General features: G+C 40.2%; 3 protein-coding genes across 6 annotated transcripts; 2 read left to right on the top strand and 1 right to left on the bottom strand.

Annotated features, from left to right (window-relative positions):
* Positions 1–2,724: 2,724 nt before the first annotated feature.
* Positions 2,725–6,162, top strand: arf1 (ADP-ribosylation factor 1). Its single transcript, XM_071926450.2, has 5 exons — positions 2,725–2,811; positions 3,589–3,771; positions 3,982–4,092; positions 4,283–4,407; positions 4,521–6,162. Exons 2-5 carry the CDS (start codon positions 3,627–3,629, stop codon positions 4,680–4,682), a joined length of 543 nt encoding a protein of 180 aa, XP_071782551.1. The 5' UTR covers positions 2,725–2,811; positions 3,589–3,626; the 3' UTR covers positions 4,683–6,162.
* Positions 6,163–7,799: 1,637 nt separating this feature from the next.
* Positions 7,800–13,259, bottom strand: c13h1orf35 (chromosome 13 C1orf35 homolog). Its single transcript, XM_071926473.2, has 8 exons — positions 12,646–13,259; positions 11,644–11,794; positions 11,514–11,559; positions 11,307–11,389; positions 10,042–10,114; positions 9,375–9,454; positions 9,067–9,189; positions 7,800–8,466 (listed from the first exon to the last, which is right to left on the bottom strand). The coding sequence occupies exons 1-8, from the start codon at positions 12,740–12,742 to the stop codon at positions 8,211–8,213; spliced, it is 909 nt and encodes a 302-aa protein (XP_071782574.1). The 5' UTR covers positions 12,743–13,259; the 3' UTR covers positions 7,800–8,210.
* guk1a (guanylate kinase 1a) lies at positions 12,246–20,353 on the top strand. Of its 4 annotated transcripts, none has more exons than XM_071926516.2 (7): positions 12,246–12,425; positions 16,462–16,575; positions 17,291–17,332; positions 17,451–17,686; positions 17,899–17,983; positions 18,070–18,155; positions 18,530–20,353. In XM_071926516.2, exons 1-7 carry the CDS (start codon positions 12,398–12,400, stop codon positions 18,569–18,571), a joined length of 633 nt encoding a protein of 210 aa, XP_071782617.2. In that variant the 5' UTR covers positions 12,246–12,397; the 3' UTR covers positions 18,572–20,353. The 4 variants fall into 4 exon arrangements, with proteins under 4 accessions (XP_071782617.2, XP_078143917.1, XP_071782616.2 ...); XM_078287791.1 differs by lacking the exon at positions 12,246–12,425 and adding an exon at positions 12,916–13,017; XM_071926515.2 differs by lacking the exon at positions 12,246–12,425 and adding an exon at positions 13,349–13,479.
* Positions 20,354–22,084: the final 1,731 nt, after the last annotated feature.

The following is a 22,084-nucleotide window of genomic DNA, read 5'->3' as shown; positions in this document are numbered from 1 at the left end:
ATTTTTAGATAATTAGAATTGCAGTACAATGGGGAATCAATTGTTTTGCTATATAGAATTGTAGAATTTTAGAATGTGACTTTCTGAACTCATTAATACTGCACCAACATTGGCAGACCTCTAATTTATGAAAAGCCACTGGTCACAGTTACAGACAAGACTGTACCTACTGGTCTTCGGTCTTTAGAAAGGGATTCCACAGTGCAACCACAATGTTTTGATTTTTGTTATGTCAAACACACAGGAGCATGCCAAATATTTACATATATTACACCTTGGAATCATACAATATTTTCTGGTGTTATTGCTAAAAGATAAACACAGTTGCATGTGTGTTAACAATTGAAATCATTGTGATATTTGTTTTTGCAATATGCTTTAAAACCTGGTTTCCTAATTGTTTGAACAAAGTTCATTGGGTTCAAACTATTTCCGCGAGAGAAATAGGGAAATAGAGACTGGGAGACAGAGAGAAAGACAGACAGAGAGAGTATTTAATAGTAGTGTGAGTTTTATAGATTAAGTTTCATTGAGATTGGACTGAGGCATTTCCATGTTCCAACTGATTTTTTCTCCCTGTGCGCAATAATAATGCACGATACAAGCTGAATGAAAAAGAAAAAAAAAACAGTAATTTGATATGTGATTCTCAATTAAATGGTTGAATCCACAACCACTTAAAAGAAAAAGAATTGCCTCTAAGTAAACACCTCCAACATTCATAAGTGAAGACAACAGTTGCTGTGAAAATATGCTGAAAGCCATTCCCCAGGCATTTGGCAGGGCAAAACCACAAATTATGGTTCCAGAGTGAGACGGCATTATGAGGCTTCACTGTGTGGTCCGTCACACACTATAGACCCCTCTCCCTCCTGCTGTTCCCTCCCTGTCCCTCCTGCCCTTCTCCCCTCCTGCTGCCCCCTCTGCTGGGGGGTGGCAGGCATAGTTGACCCTGGTTAAAATTCAACCGCTCCAACAATAACATGTGGTTAGACTTCTCCTTAATGACCTGGTCGTGGATCAAAAGTGGAAGTGAAAGCTGCAGAGTTTGAGAACAAGTATCTTTATAGATTTAAATTCATTTAAACTGTGTGACAGACTATAAGTCAACATTTGAATGCCCCTTTGGCAGATGCTGTGAAAGATTTCCTCTTTTTGAGCGTTATTTAGATAATGAATACACAACGTATAAGCTGGTTATTTCACACTGGACTTCTGACTTGGTCTCCACATCAGTTTCCCCTCTCACATTAGCTTCTCCTCTCATATTAGCTTCTGTTGTGAAAATTATACTTTATCTGTGATCCGTATGGGGAGATTTTCTTTTTGCTTGCCCCCTCAACAGGGTGGTCAGAGCACAGGGTCAGTTATACAACAGCACTCCTGGAGCTGGTAGGCATTCAGTGTCTTGTTTAAAGACACTTCAGCAGCATTTTGTACCCAGGTTCTTCAACTGACATCAACAGACATCTATTGCTGGAACCGTAGTGTTAAAGCAAAGGGTTAATCTGGCAGTGAAAGAGGGTGATAGGTTGCCAGGTCACAGATCATGAGTCTTTGGTTGCCACCACCATTAACTTACTTGATCTATGTTCAAGGTTTGTTTCCATCCCTGTTTTCCAAGGGACACAACTAGGCAACTACTCAGTGAGACAGGTGAGATTATAGTCAACAAGAGAGGAGAGTCAACATCCCTTCACTAAACCCTATGGCACAGTCTCCTTTCCACCAAAACTTCCAAACTCCCTTAAATCGACTAAATTTCGACTAAATAATATTATGACTGATAACTGACAAGATATAAGGTTATTATTTGGTCAACGTTATAAATCACCAAAATGTCTTGCATAGATTCATACAGCCAGAGGGAACATTGGTCCCCTAATGAGATATTTGGCTTCTAAAGGGGTTTCTTCTCCATTAGCCTATATAGTAGCCTAATGATAAAAAAAAAAAAAATGTAGATCCGATAAAGACTCACTTTACGCTAAAATGCCCAATTCACTTCTATGACAAGAAATCACTGCTATACAGACAATTACAGTATATATGCTACTGAGAGGATTAAAGACGTGTGACGCTGACTGGCAATGATATCATATTCCAGGAATTTTGGATGTATTTTGTGTTTGTTATGACTGCCACCTTTTATAAACAGAACTGCATTGTCAGGGGTTCATGTAACCTACCTGACATGCCGTAGGCTACTTGTTATTCAGTCGATAATGAAAACGACCTTCTTCCAGTGAGATTGACAGTGTTGGAGTTGATTTTTGCTCTTGTTCAAGCTTGATGCGCAGAGGTCTGGAAGCCATGGACTCCCGATTAGCTCTGGTCTCACCTAAAAAAAAAAAATCATATTCACTGATAATTACTGAATCCAATTTTATCAAATGTTTGAGTCTGTGTATAAAAAGGAAGAAAAGAAAAAAACGCACACCTATGTTGTTGAGGTGCTGGCTTACAGGGCATAAACATCAAAAGAAACGAGAAGCCGCACACTCGTAACTCCAATGCAAAAGTATGAATTTAATCGACGTTTCGGCATTTAATGCCTTCTTCAGGAGTCTGTGTATAAACCAGAATTGGAAAACACAGAATAGATGCTGAAACGGTAAAATAAAACCCACTAGAGTTGGAGTAATGGAGTGTATGACAGGCTCTGCATGTCGTTCTCCTCCCGGCCACAGGGGGCGACATTCTATAGGCTGATGATCACGGAAGTTTCACTGGAACCTCTGACGTGTCAAATTATCGCCATTTTCTTGAGGAAGGAAACGCCTTGAAGAGGAAAAGAAAGATAACAACTGTGTAAGGGAAAACTTTTTAAAGCAAATTTACTGTTGTTTTCGTTGAATGTAAACCTAAAAAAATAACGACCCAGTATGTAAGCAACATCATGTTTATGATAGTGGTTGTGAAGGTCGGGCACTGAGAAGGAAATATGCTAAAACGTCTTGCTGCTAAAAGCTAACGTTGCCGTTATCGTAGCTGATTCGATGGATCAGACTCTTGCCTGGAATTTCATTTTTGGAAAATTGTGACCTTATTCTTACTACACGCTGTTTAAAGTACATAAAATGGGTCTTTGCATATTGGAAAAGGGGCATCTTGTGTTAAGTACTTGTTCAAAATAAAAACAATGGTAGTAAGGCAACTTTACATTGTAGCAAGCTAACTAGCTAGCATTGGCTACTGTCTGTTTACTCAAATGAGCCGCATTGGGGCCTCAATTGCGAAACAGCTCGTGTCTCATCTAACGTTAGTCTTTGTGTTAAAACTTGATCAGAGTGACGTCCTTACTATATATAGACGTTACTGATGTTTCGTACTTCTCATGTGGATGGAAGTTGTAATACAGAAGAACAACTTGGTGAATAACTGCGAGATAGTGCACCTATCGCATGTTGCGGGCACATTTTGTCTCTCTTGCCTTCTGATGTCAAGTTGGGTTAGGATGTTTTTTCAAGAATTTCTGCCCCCTAATCTTCATTCATTGGTCTCTAGCTGTATTTTAGCTTGTCAGCCACACGCTTCTGCTTCTGCTATGGCACCCCGTTTGAAACGGCTGATCTGTTTTTTCCCCAGGTTTCTCATACCAAAGTGGGCTCCCATCACCTGCCACCATGGGGAATATGTTTGCAGGTCTTTTTAAAATATTTGGGAAAAAGGAGATGAGGATCCTCATGGTAGGCCTTGATGCTGCTGGAAAGACAACTATTTTATACAAGCTCAAGCTTGGAGAAATTGTGACTACCATTCCTACAATAGGTAAGTCAATTAATATGCGGTAATGAAGTTTAGCCTGGACAGGAGTATGCATTTTGCATCAAATGGCATAATACTTTACTGTTGTAAAACATTGCAATTGCTGTAATCAAATATTTTTAGGAAGTCAGTTCACATATACGGCGGGCCCCTTATTCTGTATTATAAGAATTTTAAGTAGGTTTTTGATGTGACTATCATCTTTGTTTTCAGGTTTTAATGTAGAGACAGTAGAGTACAAGAACATCAGTTTTACAGTGTGGGATGTCGGTGGTCAAGACAAAATTCGACCGTTGTGGCGTCATTACTTCCAGAACACACAGGGTAAGTGTTGTTTCAGAGTCAGTGCTTAGTGCCAGTGTGAACTTGACATTTGTTGGTTTTAGATCGATCTGTTTGTCATGGGATATGCTAACTTCCCATGATGAATTTCCCAATGCCTTGTGCGTGTCATCTACTGTATGTCTTTAAGATACAACTCATTTATTTCTTCTCCATGTCCTTGTTGTTTCAGGTCTCATCTTCGTTGTGGACAGCAATGACAGAGAACGAGTGAATGAGGCCCGTGAGGAGCTCATGAGGATGTTGGCAGAGGATGAGCTACGTGACGCTGTGCTATTAGTGTTCGCCAACAAACAGGTACGTTTTACTTTATTAGAAGCATCCACCATCTCTGATATAGGCAGATACAGAATATAGGCGTAGGTAAAATAGAGTGGCCTTTCTAATGTTTTCTCGTTTTGTGTTCTTAGGACCTTCCAAATGCTATGAATGCAGCAGAAATCACAGATAAACTGGGACTTCACTCCCTTCGCCAGAGGAGCTGGTACATCCAGGCAACCTGTGCCACCACCGGGGATGGTCTCTATGAAGGACTGGATTGGTTGTCTAATCAGCTCAAGAACCAGAAATAATCACCTGCTATCCTCAACTAATATACTGTACCCACTCTCTATCCTTGCTCTCTACTCTTCTAGTGTTGCAAATTGAGCTACCTTGTCCAAAAAAAAAAAAAAGTACTGGAAGCTGCCCTCACTTCAGCTGTAATTACAACAAAAAAATACAGGCCAGGGGGGGGTAATCTATTCTTGTAAAGCTGTCAGGTTTCTTATTTAATGTTAATGTAAATACATTTGGTAATAGGGCAGCTTGTTGCACACTTATAAAACCTACCATGGTTATTTCTCTTCCTGGCCGTTGGGCAGCCACATGTGTATTGAAATAAGAAAGGGAGGCAAAGAATAAAAATTTACCAGCTAACTTTGGCCCCAGGACCTCAGTGCAACCTGATGACTTCTTTTTATCAGCTTGTATGTGAACTGGTAATGCGTACTGTAAGGAGTGTTTCATTAGGGGGCATCAATTATCAATGAATTAATTATAACACTGATGCACTACTTGCAACTGCTATGGTTACTTTAAAAGAAAAAACGGCTACCAGTATCCAGCCCCCAAATTACCATTTAGCAAACACTGGCATTAACTAGTCGTACTATCTGTACTGTGAGATTACTCAGTCCAAGTCAAGAACTCCTGTGAACACTTACCAGCCTTTGTTATACAGTATGTCAGTTGTTAGCTTGAATTGAGAAATGCTGCCATGATCTCTCATCTACCTGCTTTATGATTGACAGAGAGGCAGTCTGTTCAGTCAACATTGGATTTTTGTGTTTGTATGACAGTGTCTCAGGTTGATCATGTTCTGCCTTTGCAATATACCTGAATTAGCAAAAATGCATGATGTGGTCTGTTGGTCTTAAAGGACGTGCAAACGATTGTCTACATGGGACTAGCTAATTGTTTACATCATTAGGCTGCACAAGAACTATTACCCCACTGAGAACGAATTTTAACAGCCCTATACTGTAACCTAATGTATGTACTGTGTGATGCAACGGTAACAAAACAAGTTGCACACTATGATGTCCCTAGTGTCCTTACAATAGGCTCCATCAAGAAAATGACATGCCTTTTTATTGAGAATTGATTAACACAATCTGGGAGGAGGCATTTTGATGGCAATACAAAATCAGTTTGAGCTAAATGTTTAGCGTAGTGCTAGTATTTCTTCCTTTGCTGCACATGTCCTTGGGGCGAACAAGAAGCCATACTTATGCCTTCTTATCCAAGACACATGTTGCCTCTTATTTTCATGCTTCTTATCTAAAGGTGTGGGCGTTCTTTCACTCTACTGCTCTGGAAATGTCTTAGTGGTGCATTAAACACTTTTTGATTGATAACTGCCTAAATGTTTGTTGAAAATTGTATGTTAATCTCTTAGCAAACTTTGTCGAAGCATTTTTTTTTATGTTAAGTTACTTTAGCTTTTGTTTTGTGAAAAAAAAGCACTGTAATTAAAGCGACTGGATAAAATGGATCTGCATTTGATTTTCATTCATTTGTCTCATTCTATGCAATAAAATTGAATTGCTGAATGTTATGGTGCACAATGTAGCTTTGTAGTCTTATGTCCTTGTCCCTTAAAACTAGTATCTTTGAAAACTTTCTATTTTCATCACCTTTAAAGAGACTGAATAGAAATATATTTGGAGCCAAGACGAAGCAATACTAAAATTTAACAACGGACCTCAAAATTGGTGTCATTGCAACCTCCTGCCGGGTCTGTCACCCCTTGACCTAGGAAGAATTGTGTTGGTGATGGCAGCCACCCAGTGTCTGTGTTAAAACTGATGAATGTGGATAGCTCACCTTACCTTTAACATAGGGTATATGTGTGCATAGGCGCCAGAGTTGGACGGGGGGGGTGGTGCAACCGGGGAGCAATCTAGGACAACGTTCTTTCAGGTTGATTAGGCTGCTATGGTTAACGCAGCCAAGCCTATAAAACATGGCAGGAGAGTATGGTGGTCGTGGAAGGGGAGGGGGTAAGAGTCTCGGGTCCCTTACAGGGTGGCTTTGTCTGGCCTCCTCTCCTGCTGGTCCATCAGCTTGGTTTGTGTGTGGCGGTCTAACGGTACTCGGCCATATAAAAGGACCAGCCTGGTTTTTTGCACTCTTCTTTGTGAATGCCTTGCTCTTTTTAGTGCACCCCCCAGGTGCCAGCCAGCAGAATACCCTCTTTCAGACCAATTCAAGGCAAATGCAAACACTACACTCTATTATGACCAGTGGAGTGCATTCCAATGGTATCTCACCAGTCAGGGAGCTGAACCTAGAACGGGGAGGGACAATGGAGCGCTGGCATGATTGAGGAAAGAAAAGGACCGGAGCTGCTGAGTAGCGCGAGAGGCACAGTGGGACGGAGGAGAGGTGCAAGGACGAAAAGCATCAAGGAACATCTCAGAGGATTTTCAACATAGCAGACGCTAAAAGAAACACTCAGTTGTTTGACTCCATTCAAATGTAGGCTTGGTTTTGCAGGGGGTATGTGCGGTTCCCTACATTTACCTGAAAAAATATTTTCATAACATTGTTATGAAAAATAGATACTACTGTGCTGCTGACTTTCTTCTCTTATCCTTCAACAGTCTTTGCCTCACTTGTATGAAAAGCTGCCAACTCTATTTATACCATAAAAAAATTATCTGTGACATTTTCATCTAAATAAATGTGTGTTTTACTACTCTCTTTCACTGATTGATATAATAATGATTAAACCTATACCCAGTTCATGAAAACCATGGCACTTGCTGTTCTAAACACCGGGTGTCAGGTAGGTCTTTCCCTTTCTGTCTGCCACACAGGAAGTGATGTTTTACGTTTCCAACTGCAGCAGCAGCACTTTGTTTGGGATAAATAGAAGAACTCGGTAGTTTGCATGAGCAGCGAGATCTACCATAGCTGAGAAAAGACCAGTGCCTACAACAAATTAATAATTAAAACCTAATCAACAGAAAATCCAAGGAAAAAGATGTCACAGTACTGGCCCCACTGTTTGATTGACAGGTGATCTCTGGGAAGTGCAGCGCAGAAACACCACAGCAATGAGCGCTTGGCACCAAAGATGTCACCAAAAATAAGAAAATGAGAGATTACCATGTTAAGAAATACGCAAAACATTTTATGTAGCCATATCACTCTTTGTTTCTCAAAATAATTCATCTTGCACAATTTCCTATCTAATGAAATAAAAACAAATATTCAAAACTGCTAGTGATAAAAAAAAATAAAAAAAAATGGTAGTTTCATCACCTAAAACAAATTGTTAAAAAAAAGACATTTCTTTTGTTTACAACAAACATTTCACAGGACATTATCAAAAACAACAACAAAAAAGGTGAAGGAGGGGGTGCATGACCGACTGACCAACTGATTGGTTGAAGTAGTTAAAACATGTGGCCAAAGCCTGTTAGTCGAGCATATCGGCCTGTTTGCATCCACAGTCCATTTAGCTGTCCGGGGTAAATGAGGTCTTATGGGCCAGTCAGGCTGCTGCAGAGCGCTCCGTCCGCGTGTCTCTGATTGGGGGGGTGGGGAGGACATTAGTCGTCCGAGTCTGTGTCGTGGCGCCGCCTGTGGCTTTGTGTGGCACCAGCAGGGGCCGTCTTGTGGCTGGCGTGGTTGCGGGGGACAGGAGACCCCCTGTCGGAGGAGTCTGTGTCACGCCGCTGCTGTCGACGATGGGGGTAGGAGGGGGGGCGCTCGGCCTTTGCCCCCCCCCTTGAATGGCTGTCATGGGGTCTGGCTCCACTCTGACTGTGGCATGATGGATTATGATGATGGTGGTCCTTTCTGTGCCTGAAGAGTAAAAGGAAACAAACAATCAATGATTGGGACCTGGTGGGGGTCGAATAAGCTGACGCGAGGCTGGGGAAGAAGTAGCTGCCTGAGGCGCTGATCAGTCATGACATCCACAGAAAATACCAAATGCCAGCTGTAGGTGAATATGACTGAATATTCTCCTCAAGCTGCAGTAAACCTCCCTTAACTCAGAAAGTTCTGTAAATTCAACCCATCTCATTGTTTCTGTACACTATCACCACATGTTGCCCTACATCATGCTTCTTTTATCGCCAATTATTTAATTACTTTGCAATTATGCACTCAAACTAAATTATTCAGTCTGATATGTATCCCTCCATCCCCAACTTGACTTGCAGGACATAGTTAAGGTCTCAGGTTTTAAACTGCATAATATCTGCATCCCCAGACTCCCACGTTAAAAAGATGACACTATAAGTAGCTGTCTGCGGGACAGAGCCTCGGTGCCCTCTAGTGCTGACGGAGGAGAGATTTCGCCCAACAGTAAATCTTCAGGTTTCCTCATTTGACCATGTATAACTCTCCAACAGCAATACATGTGACACACTGACAACAAATGTGGAGAAATGAGCCGACCTTTTTCTGTTGTCATCCGACTCTGAGGAGGTCGAGTCTCTTCTTTGCCTTTTCTTCTTCTTTTCCTTGTTCTTTTTCTCCTTTTTGCTCTTCTTTTCCTTCTTCTTCTTCTTGCTCTCATGTCTACAGAATGAGAAATAATTAGTGCATATCTTTAGTGTTCAAATAAAACATGGGACATAATGTATAGGGCCCTTTTGTCCTGTAGAACTAAATGTTATCTTATATCTGAGGCATTTTGCCATACGTTTAGATTGATTTCATAAGGTGTCACATGTGGTTACTATACTCCTGTAACATATACTCACCTTTGCTCCATCTCCTCCTTGTCTTCACTCTCACATGTTCTTTTTGTTGAGGTTTCTGGACGACCCTCCGTCTTATGGTGCTGTGAAGAATGCACTTTTTTAATCTTTGCATTAAGTTGCAGGAGTCCTGTGCAATTATGCTGCAATTATTGTTGTAACAACATGGGAACGGGGGAATATTCATGTTCCATCATACTCATAATAGCTGATAGGCTACACTTAAGGGACAGTTAAGAGGCCAGTCTGATTTATTATACACTGGGAGTCCTTTCAGTCCATCCAAAAAGCACTTACACTAGTATTTTGTTATTGAGATTAGAGGTAGATATTATTTGCATTTATATTAATTAGTGCAAGTCAGTATGAAAACCATTTATTTAGAAATTAGACTTAAGTCTTTAGTTCACTATGTTGTAAAAAGGTTTATAAACTGCTTGGAAATTATTGCATGTGATTTTTCAGAAAATGGTCTCTAGCCACACTGACTGGCACTTGTATCATTAAGAAATGCAAACAACTTCTGCCTCCGATATTACAATCTTTCTGAATTGAGTGAAAGGTCGCCCCAAGTTCATGATAAGTCAGAGAAGAGTACGCGTCTTATAAACCTGAACCATCCCTTTAGTGTTCTGTGACATCTGAAATGGCAGGGGAAACAAAAACTTACTGTGAAAACTGACAGGCCTATTTTAGCAGCCTCCTTCTCTTTTTGGGAGAGCACCATTTTCCGCGACCCTGCGCTGCAGATGGAAACACACATGTAAGTAAGTACACTCCAATCACAATGCATTAAGATAAGCAGCCCTCTCTCCACCACTTGAATGTCAAGAGGCACATTTTTAATGACTTTTACTGGTACGAAAATAGAGCATGGTGAGAGTTACTCAGACAGATAATGCTGTTATTCCTTAAATGAACACCCTGCTGGCTCTCACACAGGTTCCTTACAAACATAACAAGTAGAAGCTTGATCATTTGAATACCTCGGGAATGGAGGTTATTTGAATTTATGAAATGCTGCATTTACATATGAATAGATTTAATATTCAAATATATGAAAAATGCACAAGTAAAAAACAAGTTGTCAGGAACAGGCTTCTGATATTATGTAGATGAATAGTTTTTTTTACAAGGCATGTCTACATGCCTCAACTCTTTCTGTACCGTTGTATGGCAATCTTTAAACCTGTTCCATGTGAATATATGCAAATTTTTTACATCCTGTATATACACGCTGTAATTTCACATATTGTTTTTCAGCATATTCTCATACTTGTCTAATTTGTTATATTATGAATATATATTGATTTTTTAATATTTTTTCAACTAATTTCATGCTATATGTATTTCAAACCTTTGGTATATTTTCATATGGTACATTTTTTTCCCCATCTGTTTTTTTTTTTTCTTTCATCCCAGTAAGTTCCTGGTTTGTGCCGCCTCATGATGCTGTAATCCACATTTTCATTCACATGTCTAACATGTTAGAGTGATGACAGTGTTGGTTGCGTATGTTTATATAACCCCTATTTGATTGATATAATCTTATTCTATATTCCTTTGCTGTATCTGATTACTACCCAAATTACGACCCAATTTCCCCATGGTGATCAGTGAAGTTTTATCTTATCTACTAATAAGAGCAATCCAGCAACCAAACACAACCCTCTCCCTTTGTTGTGTATTTTGTTGGTTTGCCAAATTCACGTTGATTGGTCAGTTTATCAGGTTCTGAGTGCTGAAAGTAAATCATAGCAGTCATCATGAATTGAGTGAAACATAAAAAAAAAAAATCTGTGCCAAAGCCAAAGCTGGGCAGACTCACCCACTCATTATTCACTCTGCCCTGGTGACTAGCACTCAAAGCAAAATGTGAACAAAAAAAAAATGTTATAGACACTATGTACTTTTTATTAAGGGGACATAAATCACCTGGAGCTTCCCAAGCCGGAAATACGGTCCACATCTCTCTCCTCACCATCCGCCTCTTCCCTCCTGCACACATCTGCAAGGTCCTGGTATGAAAAGTGGGGAAATTCAAGCCAAGGTCTACAGTGTTGGAGCTTTTCAATGAAGGCAAATTTATTGAAAATGTGTAAGAACTTTGAGAGAAAGCAAAACTGGAAAAACATGCAATACCTCTTTGGTCAGGCCAGTTGGCTGTCTCTTTATATTCTTGTGCCCTCTAAAACGAGAAGGGAAAATGTAATTTGGATTTATGCATTGGCCTACATTTGTCAACAATTATAATTTAGGATGTGATACATACAGGGCAGCCATCAATGCCTCCTGCTCTGCAGCCCTCACAGCAGCAAGCTCCTCTTCTCTGGACAACGGTGCACCTCCTTTTTTGTCTTTTGCGTACCACGTCAGATCTTTGCCTTTCTGCCAGCGTCCTACTGGTGCCATCAAAGAGTTCCCTGAAAATAACACAGTGGCATTGAGAAAGATGGTGTGAGAGATGGGGGGGCAGTGGTATCTATTTAAAATAACACTTGTAAGGACTGAGAGAGAGAGAGAGAGAGAGAGAGAGAGAGAGAGAGAGAGAGAGAGAGAGAGAGAGAGATTTGGGCAATGATATGATATTTTAGTTTAGAAAAATACACATTGTGGAGTGCACATCTTCCCTAGAGTCACCTGTTGATCTCATGACATCATACTTTTTAAACCCTTGGCTGCAGACAGACAGTACATGTATGGTGACGGTACGCCTAATATGCAAGTCCCCAGGTCATGGCTTACTTGACTGCTTGCTCCAAAATCACTCATCTGTTGAACAAGCTGTTTATACGTTTTCTCCTTTTATATCCCAGCTGTAAGTGCTGACGAGGGGAATCGCTACGTAGGTGTTTGGCATGCTGACATGTTGGAGGCAGCAGTGCTGAGTGAAGCTACGGCTCTCTGCTCAGACAGCAATGCGAGCTGAGATCTGTCACGTCGGCTGATAGTGTGGCAAACCGGCTCAACATTTACATTAAAATAACGTTAACACCAGGCGACTCGACCAGCCGAAAGGAAGTGTAATGAGGGACTTGCACACTACGGAAAAAGGTATGGAAAAGAGTCATGTGGGGGCATTGAAGTTGCAGCTTACGTTACACTTTAACCACGCTTGTAAATGACCTGCCCATTTGGTTACGCGTTAGCAGAGCGCTGTTAGCTTGCTAAATGCTAACCCATTAAGTGCTAGCTAATAGCATGGTTGTTTGCGCTAGCCAATAGCATGGTAGGCTAGCATTTATGCTAACGCGGCGTTACAAGTTAGACTTACCGAGATAATTTTCTCTGTGTTTGTCGACTTTCACATCATCCCAGTTGAACTGGTCTTGGCCTCCTCTCACTCCCCCAGATCTCGAGGAGCCGAACATTTTGTCCACAACTTAGTTAGCTAGCGTATTAGCAGGTTACAGGGATGTTGTAGCTTAACCGGCTATGACTTCTCGACACACATGAGCAGCAGCCTCGGCGGCGGTACCAGCAGGCCTAATACTCACGCATCCGGGGAGTTTCTCGACAACTTTTCCGTACTGATCGGAGCCTGCGTGTCCTGGTGCTAATGTTTACTTTGACTAGTGCCAGCGACTGTCAACTGACCACTGACCCGCGGTGGCAGTAAAAATCCCCAGAAAACCACAGCGAATAGGTAAAACTTAATTAACATTCAGCTCAAGCTTGTTTATGCATGCGTTTCTCGCCGTTTCTGTGCGCAAAAAAAGCTAATATCATCCGCTTCCTTGTGAAGAACAAACGAGCCTAGTCGAGCGCAGACGTATTTTCTCATTAAGGATGAAGCTGCACCTACCAGCCTCCTTCACACATTGTTATTGCCTGCGGGTTGTTTACTCGTTTAGCTGCAGAATGATCGACATGTCTGTGTATTGTCGCGCGCAGTCTAGACGCTCGCGAATGTAACTTTTTAATGTTTTGGCCCGCAGTGATGACGTTTCAGTACAATCCCTGCTCCCAGTGTGCTGCGGCTAATGGCTCTCACAAGGAGAGCGAGCAGAGCAGCAGAGGAGGGAGAGGATCCTCAGGAGACAGAGTCACAATCTCGGATTAAAGTAATTGCCGATGTACATGAGATATTTTTCCAGGCTCTTTTCAGGTAGGAAGACGTTTAGTTTTTCGGTCGTTGCGTTGTTTCAATTAGCCTAATCGTTATCTGCCATCCACTGTAAGCCTGCCATTCAATTCCTGTAATAAACCATTGATAGGAGCCAGTTTCTTATAGGAGAAGAAAATGGCTAATGTCTTCATTGTGTATATTGCAACGATAGGTGATGGAAAGTTTACTTTCACATTATGTTAGCCGCCTATGCATCAGGCTTTCTTATTTCACTAACTTATATATTAGATAATGCTGGCACAAATATCGAGACACTGGAGGACAATAATGAAATGGAAAAGGCATTTTTGATGCAGCTTACTTGTGTACTTTCTACACTTTTGCTTTGCATAATGAAATGAGTTGGAATGGTGATTGGTTTGAGATCCCAGCATCAGATGGATGGGAATAAAGATGGAAATAGGCTTAACATTACAGGATAACCGATCTTATGACAGTTATCTTGACATAACACATCCTTGTTAATGCATGTAGGAATTCTCTCTTATGAACAATTAGCAGACTGTAACTGAAAATGCTCAGTAACCAATTGAGACCTAATGGATTTCACATGAAATAAGTTGGTGTCAGGCGAAGATCAATCACATGGTGTTCAGTGCACATGGTTTGATTAAATCTAGGCACAAATTAGTGTCAAGCCGTGCTCATTGTAAACTCACATGTCCCTCATTTCCCGTCAATACAGTAGTCTACTCTGTCAGGTTTGAAAAGTTGAGTCTTGTGTGGGCCAGGATTGCTTAATTATATATAGCTGCAAGTTTCAGAAACATTGTCAACACGAGATGCAAATCAGATTTTGTTAACCATTAGTTTAAAAAAAGTGCTGAGGTTCCTTGAGCCATATACAGAATCCCTGCCGGCTCCAGGGCCGATGCTGTGTGGCCCTGCAGGCCTGCGATCCCACCTGGTATTATCTCAGAATGTTGGTCATTTCAATTGACCAAGAAGCCAGCTGATAACGAGGGTCTTTTGAATGTTTTTTTGTTGTTTTGTTTTGTTTATTGATGATTAATGAACATAGTTGAAAGTCAAGAACGAGCAACACATATTATTATGCCATGACAGTCATAAGTGTGACTGTCACCAGCATATTTTCCTGATGCTAACAGGAAGCTGAAGCAAATTAATTTCTCAGAGAGAAAATCTATTGAACATCCAGTGGGATATAGGCTAGTTTCTAAAAATTCCTGACTGTAGATTCCCTGTGTGACTCACTGACTCCTGAAAAGGAACTCCTGCCCCTTTAATTAGCCAAGTTGCTGTTTATGGTAAACATTCAAGAGGCAATGGAGAATGACTGTCACTTGCACCTGCAAACACAACCTCACCGCCTCTGTTTTGCTTGGAGACAGTGAAGGGTCACTGTGCTGTGATTTTCTCATTCGCTAATAAAAGCCCATGGAAGCTTCAGAATCCCCCTTTTATATGCTGTTTTTGTTGATGTTGTTGTTTTTTTCCATTTTAAATTTGGACTAGGCTAATATTTTTTTAATCCATTCGGTTGATTTCTTGCTGAAGTGGCAACATTTTGGTTAAGCATGTCATGCCATTTACATGGAAAGCCTACGTTTTGGACTTGTAGCCAAACCCTCTGATACCTGACTGATGTAATAGGCCTAGGTGTGTAACCATGAGGCTCAGTCTTGGTCCTGTTTTGTAATTCTATTAATAGCTCAGCCCAGCCATAGCCTGTTTCTTACTGCTAATATTGTTTTGGAATATTTTCACAGGCTTTTTTGAAAACCAATTGACTTTCTAGTCTGTTGCAGTTTTGCTTAACTTAGGGTTTGTCCCACCACTTCAGTAATTGAGGGATGGAGGGTTGCCCAGTATCTCTGGACAGACTGTTTACTGCCATGTTGCCCTGGTAGTAGTTTCCTAACAGAAATGAAGCACATAGGAAAAGATAGCCTGCTCAATGTATTTGAGACTTTATGTTACACAACAAAATGTACTAGTGCATACGTATGGCCCAGCCTTCTCTCTCTCTCTCTCTCTCTCTCTCTCTCTCTCTCTCTCTCTCTCTCTCTCTCTCTCTCTCTCTCTCCCTCTCTCCCTCTCTCTCTCCCCCTCCCTCTCCCCCTCCCTCGCTCCCCTCCCTTTTACACTTGCCCAACAATACACTCACATGCAAACATGCAATACCCATTCACTTGAAAAGCCTGTCTGCACTCCCACACACTTCTCTACTGAAGAAAGGTAAGGAGGGAGACTAGAGACATTATTTTATCGCTTCATTGAATAGGTTGCCTAACAAAAACCATTTGTGATGAAAGAGAAGGTATATTACAGTATAGAAAGGGAAAGCTGAGAAACGATTACTATTTTAGAAAGAAAGTGGAAAATTCCCAGTACCAGGACTAGGCATATAATGTTGAATTATTGGCTGGCTGTATAATTTGCCTGTAGGTAGCTTTGCAATGTGTTTTTTGTTTTAAGTTATAGTTTGCTTGTAAGAAGATGTACGTTCGAATACTTGCCTATATTGCCTTAATTCAACAAACCTGTTTTCCTTAGCATATCTTTTAGCCTCTCTGCTATTTTCCTTGCCATGCCTTTCTTTGCTGCCATCTCAAGCAGGGCAGGGCTCTCCAATTAGTGAGTAATTGTTCCATGACAGCGCCATGGTAACCAGAGGACTTGCTAACCAAGTGATTGCCTCTGCTGCTCTTGTGGGAGATGTTTTGGTCTCATCAGTGTGTCAGCAGTTCAGCAGTTTCTGAGAATGACAGGCTTATTATTTTTATTACACTGCATTTATTCCACAAGAACAAGGCTAGTCTAAAAGTTTGCCTCGTTTTGGTCCCGCGTTATGACTCACGCCTTCCTAAATGTAGCTGAACCTGATCCACATGCTGCCGGATTCCAGTGGTTATTTTTCATCTCCTCAGCCTCCCCCGCTGCTCCCTCCCTTGTCTCCTTCCCCTCTCTGACCTCGGCGCCTCTCCTCCTCTCTTGCAGCTATGGCTGGACCCAGGCCTGTGGTGCTCAGCGGCCCGTCGGGGGCCGGGAAGAGCACGCTGCTGAAGAAGCTCATGAAGGAGTACGACGGCGTCTTTGGCTTCAGCGTCTCCCGTAAGTGTGCTGTTGTAGGCTCTTACACTACGTATTGATGAAGCATTTCACATTCAGTTCGGTAGGGATCTTGCTGATTGAGATGCTTATTATTGTAGGGTAGGGCTGAGCGATATGGTTGATATCAATATCACGATAATCATAAGGATTTATTTCAATATCAATATGTATCTCATGTTGAGGAAGAAATGGAAAAGTACCTATACTAAGCAACATTCCTATATGTACACTTAAGGTGTAAATATGGGTCAAAGGTTGCATATTAAGTGAGCATATAGGAATTTTGCTTAGTATAGGTACTTTTCCATTTCTTTCAACACACAGTATGGCTCACATAAGCAGAATCAGGTTAAATAATCAAATTAATTTTCATCCCATTGAACCAAATGGTGATGTTAGGTTTGATGTCAAACAAAACTGAAATTTTCAAAAAATATTCCTACCATACCATATATGTATTTAGAGTTTTTAAATACAATTTGCTTGTTATCATCAGTTTAAACAGCAGAATTGTGTGTCATGATAACCCGAAATCACCATATCATCACCATATGATTCCACTGAAAGACAATAAACGATAATACTGAATTATCATCAAAAGTTAAGGTCATCAGTGTTTTCTAGTAGACCTGGATGTGTAAATATGTACTTATTAAGTCACGCTTATATGCAAATGTATGCATTTCTATTCAAATCAATGCATTATGTTCCCCAGATACAACAAGAAATCCTCGACCCGGTGAAGAGAATGGCAAAGGTACACTCTCCTTATTCTTTGGTGAACACTGTAACACTGAATCATGTTTCTCAGTTTCAAGTCATCAGCTTTTTTAGCGGCAAGATTTGTAATTTGCCTTTTTGTTTCCCTGCCTCAGATTACCATTACGTCACAAGGCAAGTTATGCAGGCAAGGATCGACAACGGGGAATTCATCGAGAACGCCGAGTTTTCGGGCAACATGTACGGGACAAGTAAAGCTGCCGTGCAAGACGTCCAGGCCAAGAACCTCATCTGTATACTGGACATCGACATGCAGGGTGTGAAGAACATCAAACGGACAGACCTCAATCCCATCTACGTCTCCATCCAGCCGCCGTCCATGTCGATCCTGGTGAGGACACGGCGTCTCTTTAAATCCATAACCTCTCATGTAAAGTCTCATGTAAAACAGGATGCCATTTCCCTGCCAGGCTGGAGAGCCCGGGTGTGGCTTTAAGTGTACTTTGTACCACAATGGCCCGGTCATACAGGTTTTATATGTTCTGTGGATACTTCTGAACACCTGCGTTGGGTTGAAATCCTTTTCTGATTTTATTGTTTCAGGAAAAACGTTTAAGGGACAGAAACACGGAATCGGAGGAGAGCCTCCAGAAGCGTTTACATGCAGCCCAGGTGGACATGGAGATTAGTAAGTTATTTGTATAAATTCAAGCTTAATAAACCACATGATACTTTAAAATATGATAGGCTTAACTTATTTGCTTCCCTTTCTAGGTAAAGAACCTGGCTTATTTGATGTTGTAATTGTCAATGATAACTTGGAGGTTGCCTATGGGCAGTTAAAGGATGCTCTTCTTGAGGTGAGTTACCAGCCATGTACATTAGATTATCAACACACAGTGAAATACTCTGTTTTAATGCTTTCAGTTGCATATCAAGAAACACATTCCAGCACCTTTGCACCATCAATAGAATATATTTTCACCAGGCAGCATATTTTACTATTTATACCTCTTTGATAAACAGTTGCATTCCTCTTGAGTCTCAGATAAACAAGGTTCTACTGTATTTTTTTGTGAACCACATAACACTAAACCACTAAATCTTAAGTATTGATATAGTCCATTATTGTACATGTGTCTGCATTTACTAACCTACATTACCTATATATATGAGTGTGTTGGTGCCCATTCCTCAGATTCTAATTCAAGTTTTTTTTTTTAATCTTCTCCAGGAAATTAATATCGTCAAGAAAAAAACGAACATGTCTTCGTAGGGGAAAAGGATCCTGCCAACCCCCTTTAGTCCCATCCAGCCACTCCTTACAAAACTGCAGACCTCCATTCCAGTCCTGAACATTCCCTCAGATGGCGGTCTGTGCAGTTCAGAGAACTTCCCTTAGCGGCAACACAGAAGCCTGTGTTTTACATGTTTAGAAGTAGTTATTACGAAATGATAACATACTGTAAATGAAAGTGGAACATTTTTTTTACTGTATCTTTTTTTTGTTCTTCTTTGACAGGGAGCGATTACAAAGTTTTTATTTGGATTTGTTTGACATAGAAGGGTGCTCAAGTAATGGTTACTTCAAATGTGACAGAGATCGTATGTAGTACTTACAAAGGAGGGGTTTGCCAAACACAGATATTGCTTGCATCCTTGTTTCGAAGTTCCTCTGTCTGTTTACCAGCCCGGCCTAATCCATGCATTTACTGCAAGTAAAACAGACATAACTCATTCCATCAGGTGGATAAACTGGTCTGTTAAGCATACAAAAGGGCATGTTTCTAGATATCTTGGTTAGTGGCGAAGAGTCGTGCTACTCGAACCAGTTGAGGGCTGTTTCTGTCTGACTGGTCATGCTGCGTGGACGCTGTTGGATTCCCATGTAAAGCACAGTACGGCTTTTATTCGCCAGATGGCCAGGGTTCCTAGTCACAGTCTGAAATGTTCCAAAGACAGATAAGAGTCAGAATCCGCTTTTTGTTCCGTTGAAGGACTCTTGCAGTGCTTTACTTTGGGATTAGGGCAGCTAAATGACCACAACGTTAACACTCAGGTCTCTGCACACTCTTTCTATCCCGAGTCATCTCTAGTTGAGGAGGACGACAGATCTGAAACACCAGTGTTACGACTGATCTCCGGCACACGGCTGCTGGTTAATGCCTTGTTTTACAGACCGAGCTAGTAAATTGTCACATATTGTGTAACTCCGCTCAAGTTTGGTTAAAAACCACAGCTGGATAATGACAGTGATTACTGTTGTGCTAAAGTAGGATTAAATCCCATGAGATAAAGAGATGTTGCTTAATATTTAAAACTGATATGGAAAGTCAAATGTCATTTAAGGATCTACACAATGTCAGATGCCAGTTTTTTTTTGGTTTTTTTCTGGACACCATAACTTTAAAAATTTAGCAGTGTAACTCCAGTTGATGTTTTTTTATTTTACAGTTGTATTGTAAATTTGTAAAACTTTTATATTGTATAACTTTATCATTTTACAGTTTTACCTATATAGTGGAACGATATTCAGTGGACTCTTTTATTAACAAAAGGAGAGCAATTTAACTTTGAGAACAACAGTTACAGGTAAACAATGACATTACATGTTTATTCTTTACTGTATAGCTTAGAATCAAGCACACAATACATCCACTTTTACTTGAAAATTGAGGTAAAATCTAAGATCACTACCAGCTACTTAACTGTTCACATATTTGTAATTTGGTATGTTTTTTTCCATAACAATCAAGTCACTTCTTAATTTAGTGGATTTATACTAAAAATGTAGTGCCCAGACAGCTGTATTCAGTCAACTTTTACAATCCATTCCTTTACGCAGATAATTTTATGATCCTATCATGGTAACTGTTTTTTTTTAAGTGCCCATATAAATATTTAAACGTGCAAATATTACACCATACTCCTTGAGATGCATGCAGTCCTCTGGTCAGGCATTTGCAACGTACCCAACTCTTATGATCATTTGCTAGTTGTGGAAAAATATGGATGTCATTATGTATTTCTCAAGTGCATTAAAAGTCAAGTAGTAAGACTGTTTTGCCTTGTCACCACTGTTTTGTATACTGGAAATTGTTTATAGTGTTTAATCTTTGTTAAGTATGTTAGAATACATCTGGGAAGCAAACATTGTACCTGTATGTTTGCTGTAAAAAGGAAGCGCAGAAGAAACTGATCATATTGACGATATGCAGTTAATTTATTTCATTCAGATTCAACACTGAGTACCCAAACATGTTTTTCCAAGAACTAAACATGTACAGTACAGGCAATTACGATCTATTAGCGCTTTAATAGTGAAATACACAAAATTATCCATGTAATTGAATAAAAGACATTTCAACAACACAAAGAAAAACACCACACATATCTTTGAGAAGCAGTTATTCTAGTCATTTCTGTTAATTGCATGGTCTAAGTTAGTAAATCTGTGAGCTGAACTACTTTGAACAAATGTCTGTGCTCTTAGTTTAATCAAATATTACATGACAGTTTAATCTGATTACTTTGACTGGATAAACACATCTGCTTTCAAAAAGCTAATACATGCTGTCACTCATCTAAACATCTACCACTTACACTGTTGAATATTCTGAGGTGAGTTCACTGGTCATTGCACTACATTAATAGACATTAAAATGTCTAAAAAGCAACAACATTTTTGTATAACATTCAGTTCACAATGAACTGTAGAAGCATCTATGTTCCACACTGATACATGAAGTAAACAAATCAAATACACAGTCGACTGAGATCTGTTGTGAAATAGAGCTAGGTTGCCACTCCACCTCACAAATGATTTACATGTAGAAATGTCATATCTGTACAACTTGTACCAACACATCAAGAAACTTCACAAACAACAACCAAAGCTGTAGTGAACTTCTTTTGGATAAGGGCAACACGCCTTTATTTTGACAGTGCACTTGCTTTTATTGACAAGCTTTGACAAGTCAATGTACCACAACACAACTGTAATCAAAGCTCTTTGTTGTTGATTTTTTTGCATGTGCACAAGTTAGTGTTTCCTTTCATAGGATTCATTCGTACAAACTGTCATCATCACTGTTGCACATTCATTTAACTTAGAGCAACACTTGAAAAGAACTTTTACATATCACGACATCTTGACTTCATTAACACTTCAACATTTGCTGCTCCAGGAATCTGTAGCCACCACTGATGTTAAGGTTTTGTTTTTTCAAACGACATTATCAATCACTGCAAAAGGAAACATTGCTTGAAAAGTACAAAAGTAAAAACTGAGAAAAATATACCTAAATATAACTCTGTGATTATGCTTTCAAAATGAAAGCATGTGGCATCACTAAGGATACCCAGAGCAGTTAATATTGATGGGTGACAGTTCATGAACTTGTATGAAGGTATGTATACTTAAAGTCCAAACTTAAAAAACTTCAACAAGCGACAAGGGACACTGTGAAGTTATAGCCAACAAAGACACTGAAATGACATTCAGAGCATCTGCCACTTAACAGTTCAATAGTAATATTATATGTCATATTATATGTCACATAGCATTTGTAACAGAGCAGCATAGAACTGAAACCTGCTTACAATGACATCTACATGATTATAACTACATATTCCAACTCTGTTTTGAAGTTTGTCAAAACACCTTGTCTAATGAGATCATCTGACTCTGTTTAACCATTTGACAAGGGAAAAAAAAACTCACAGGATGGGCCTATCACTTTTCTGATGGGTTGCTTCAAAATGGAATGGTCTGTCATATGCAGTAAAT

This window comes from Centroberyx gerrardi, chromosome 13 (assembly GCF_048128805.1).
Source record: "Centroberyx gerrardi isolate f3 chromosome 13, fCenGer3.hap1.cur.20231027, whole genome shotgun sequence".
NCBI lineage: Eukaryota > Metazoa > Chordata > Actinopteri > Beryciformes > Berycidae > Centroberyx > Centroberyx gerrardi.
Note: the sequence above shows the minus strand (reverse complement) of the source record. Positions and strands in the feature narration are given on the sequence as shown.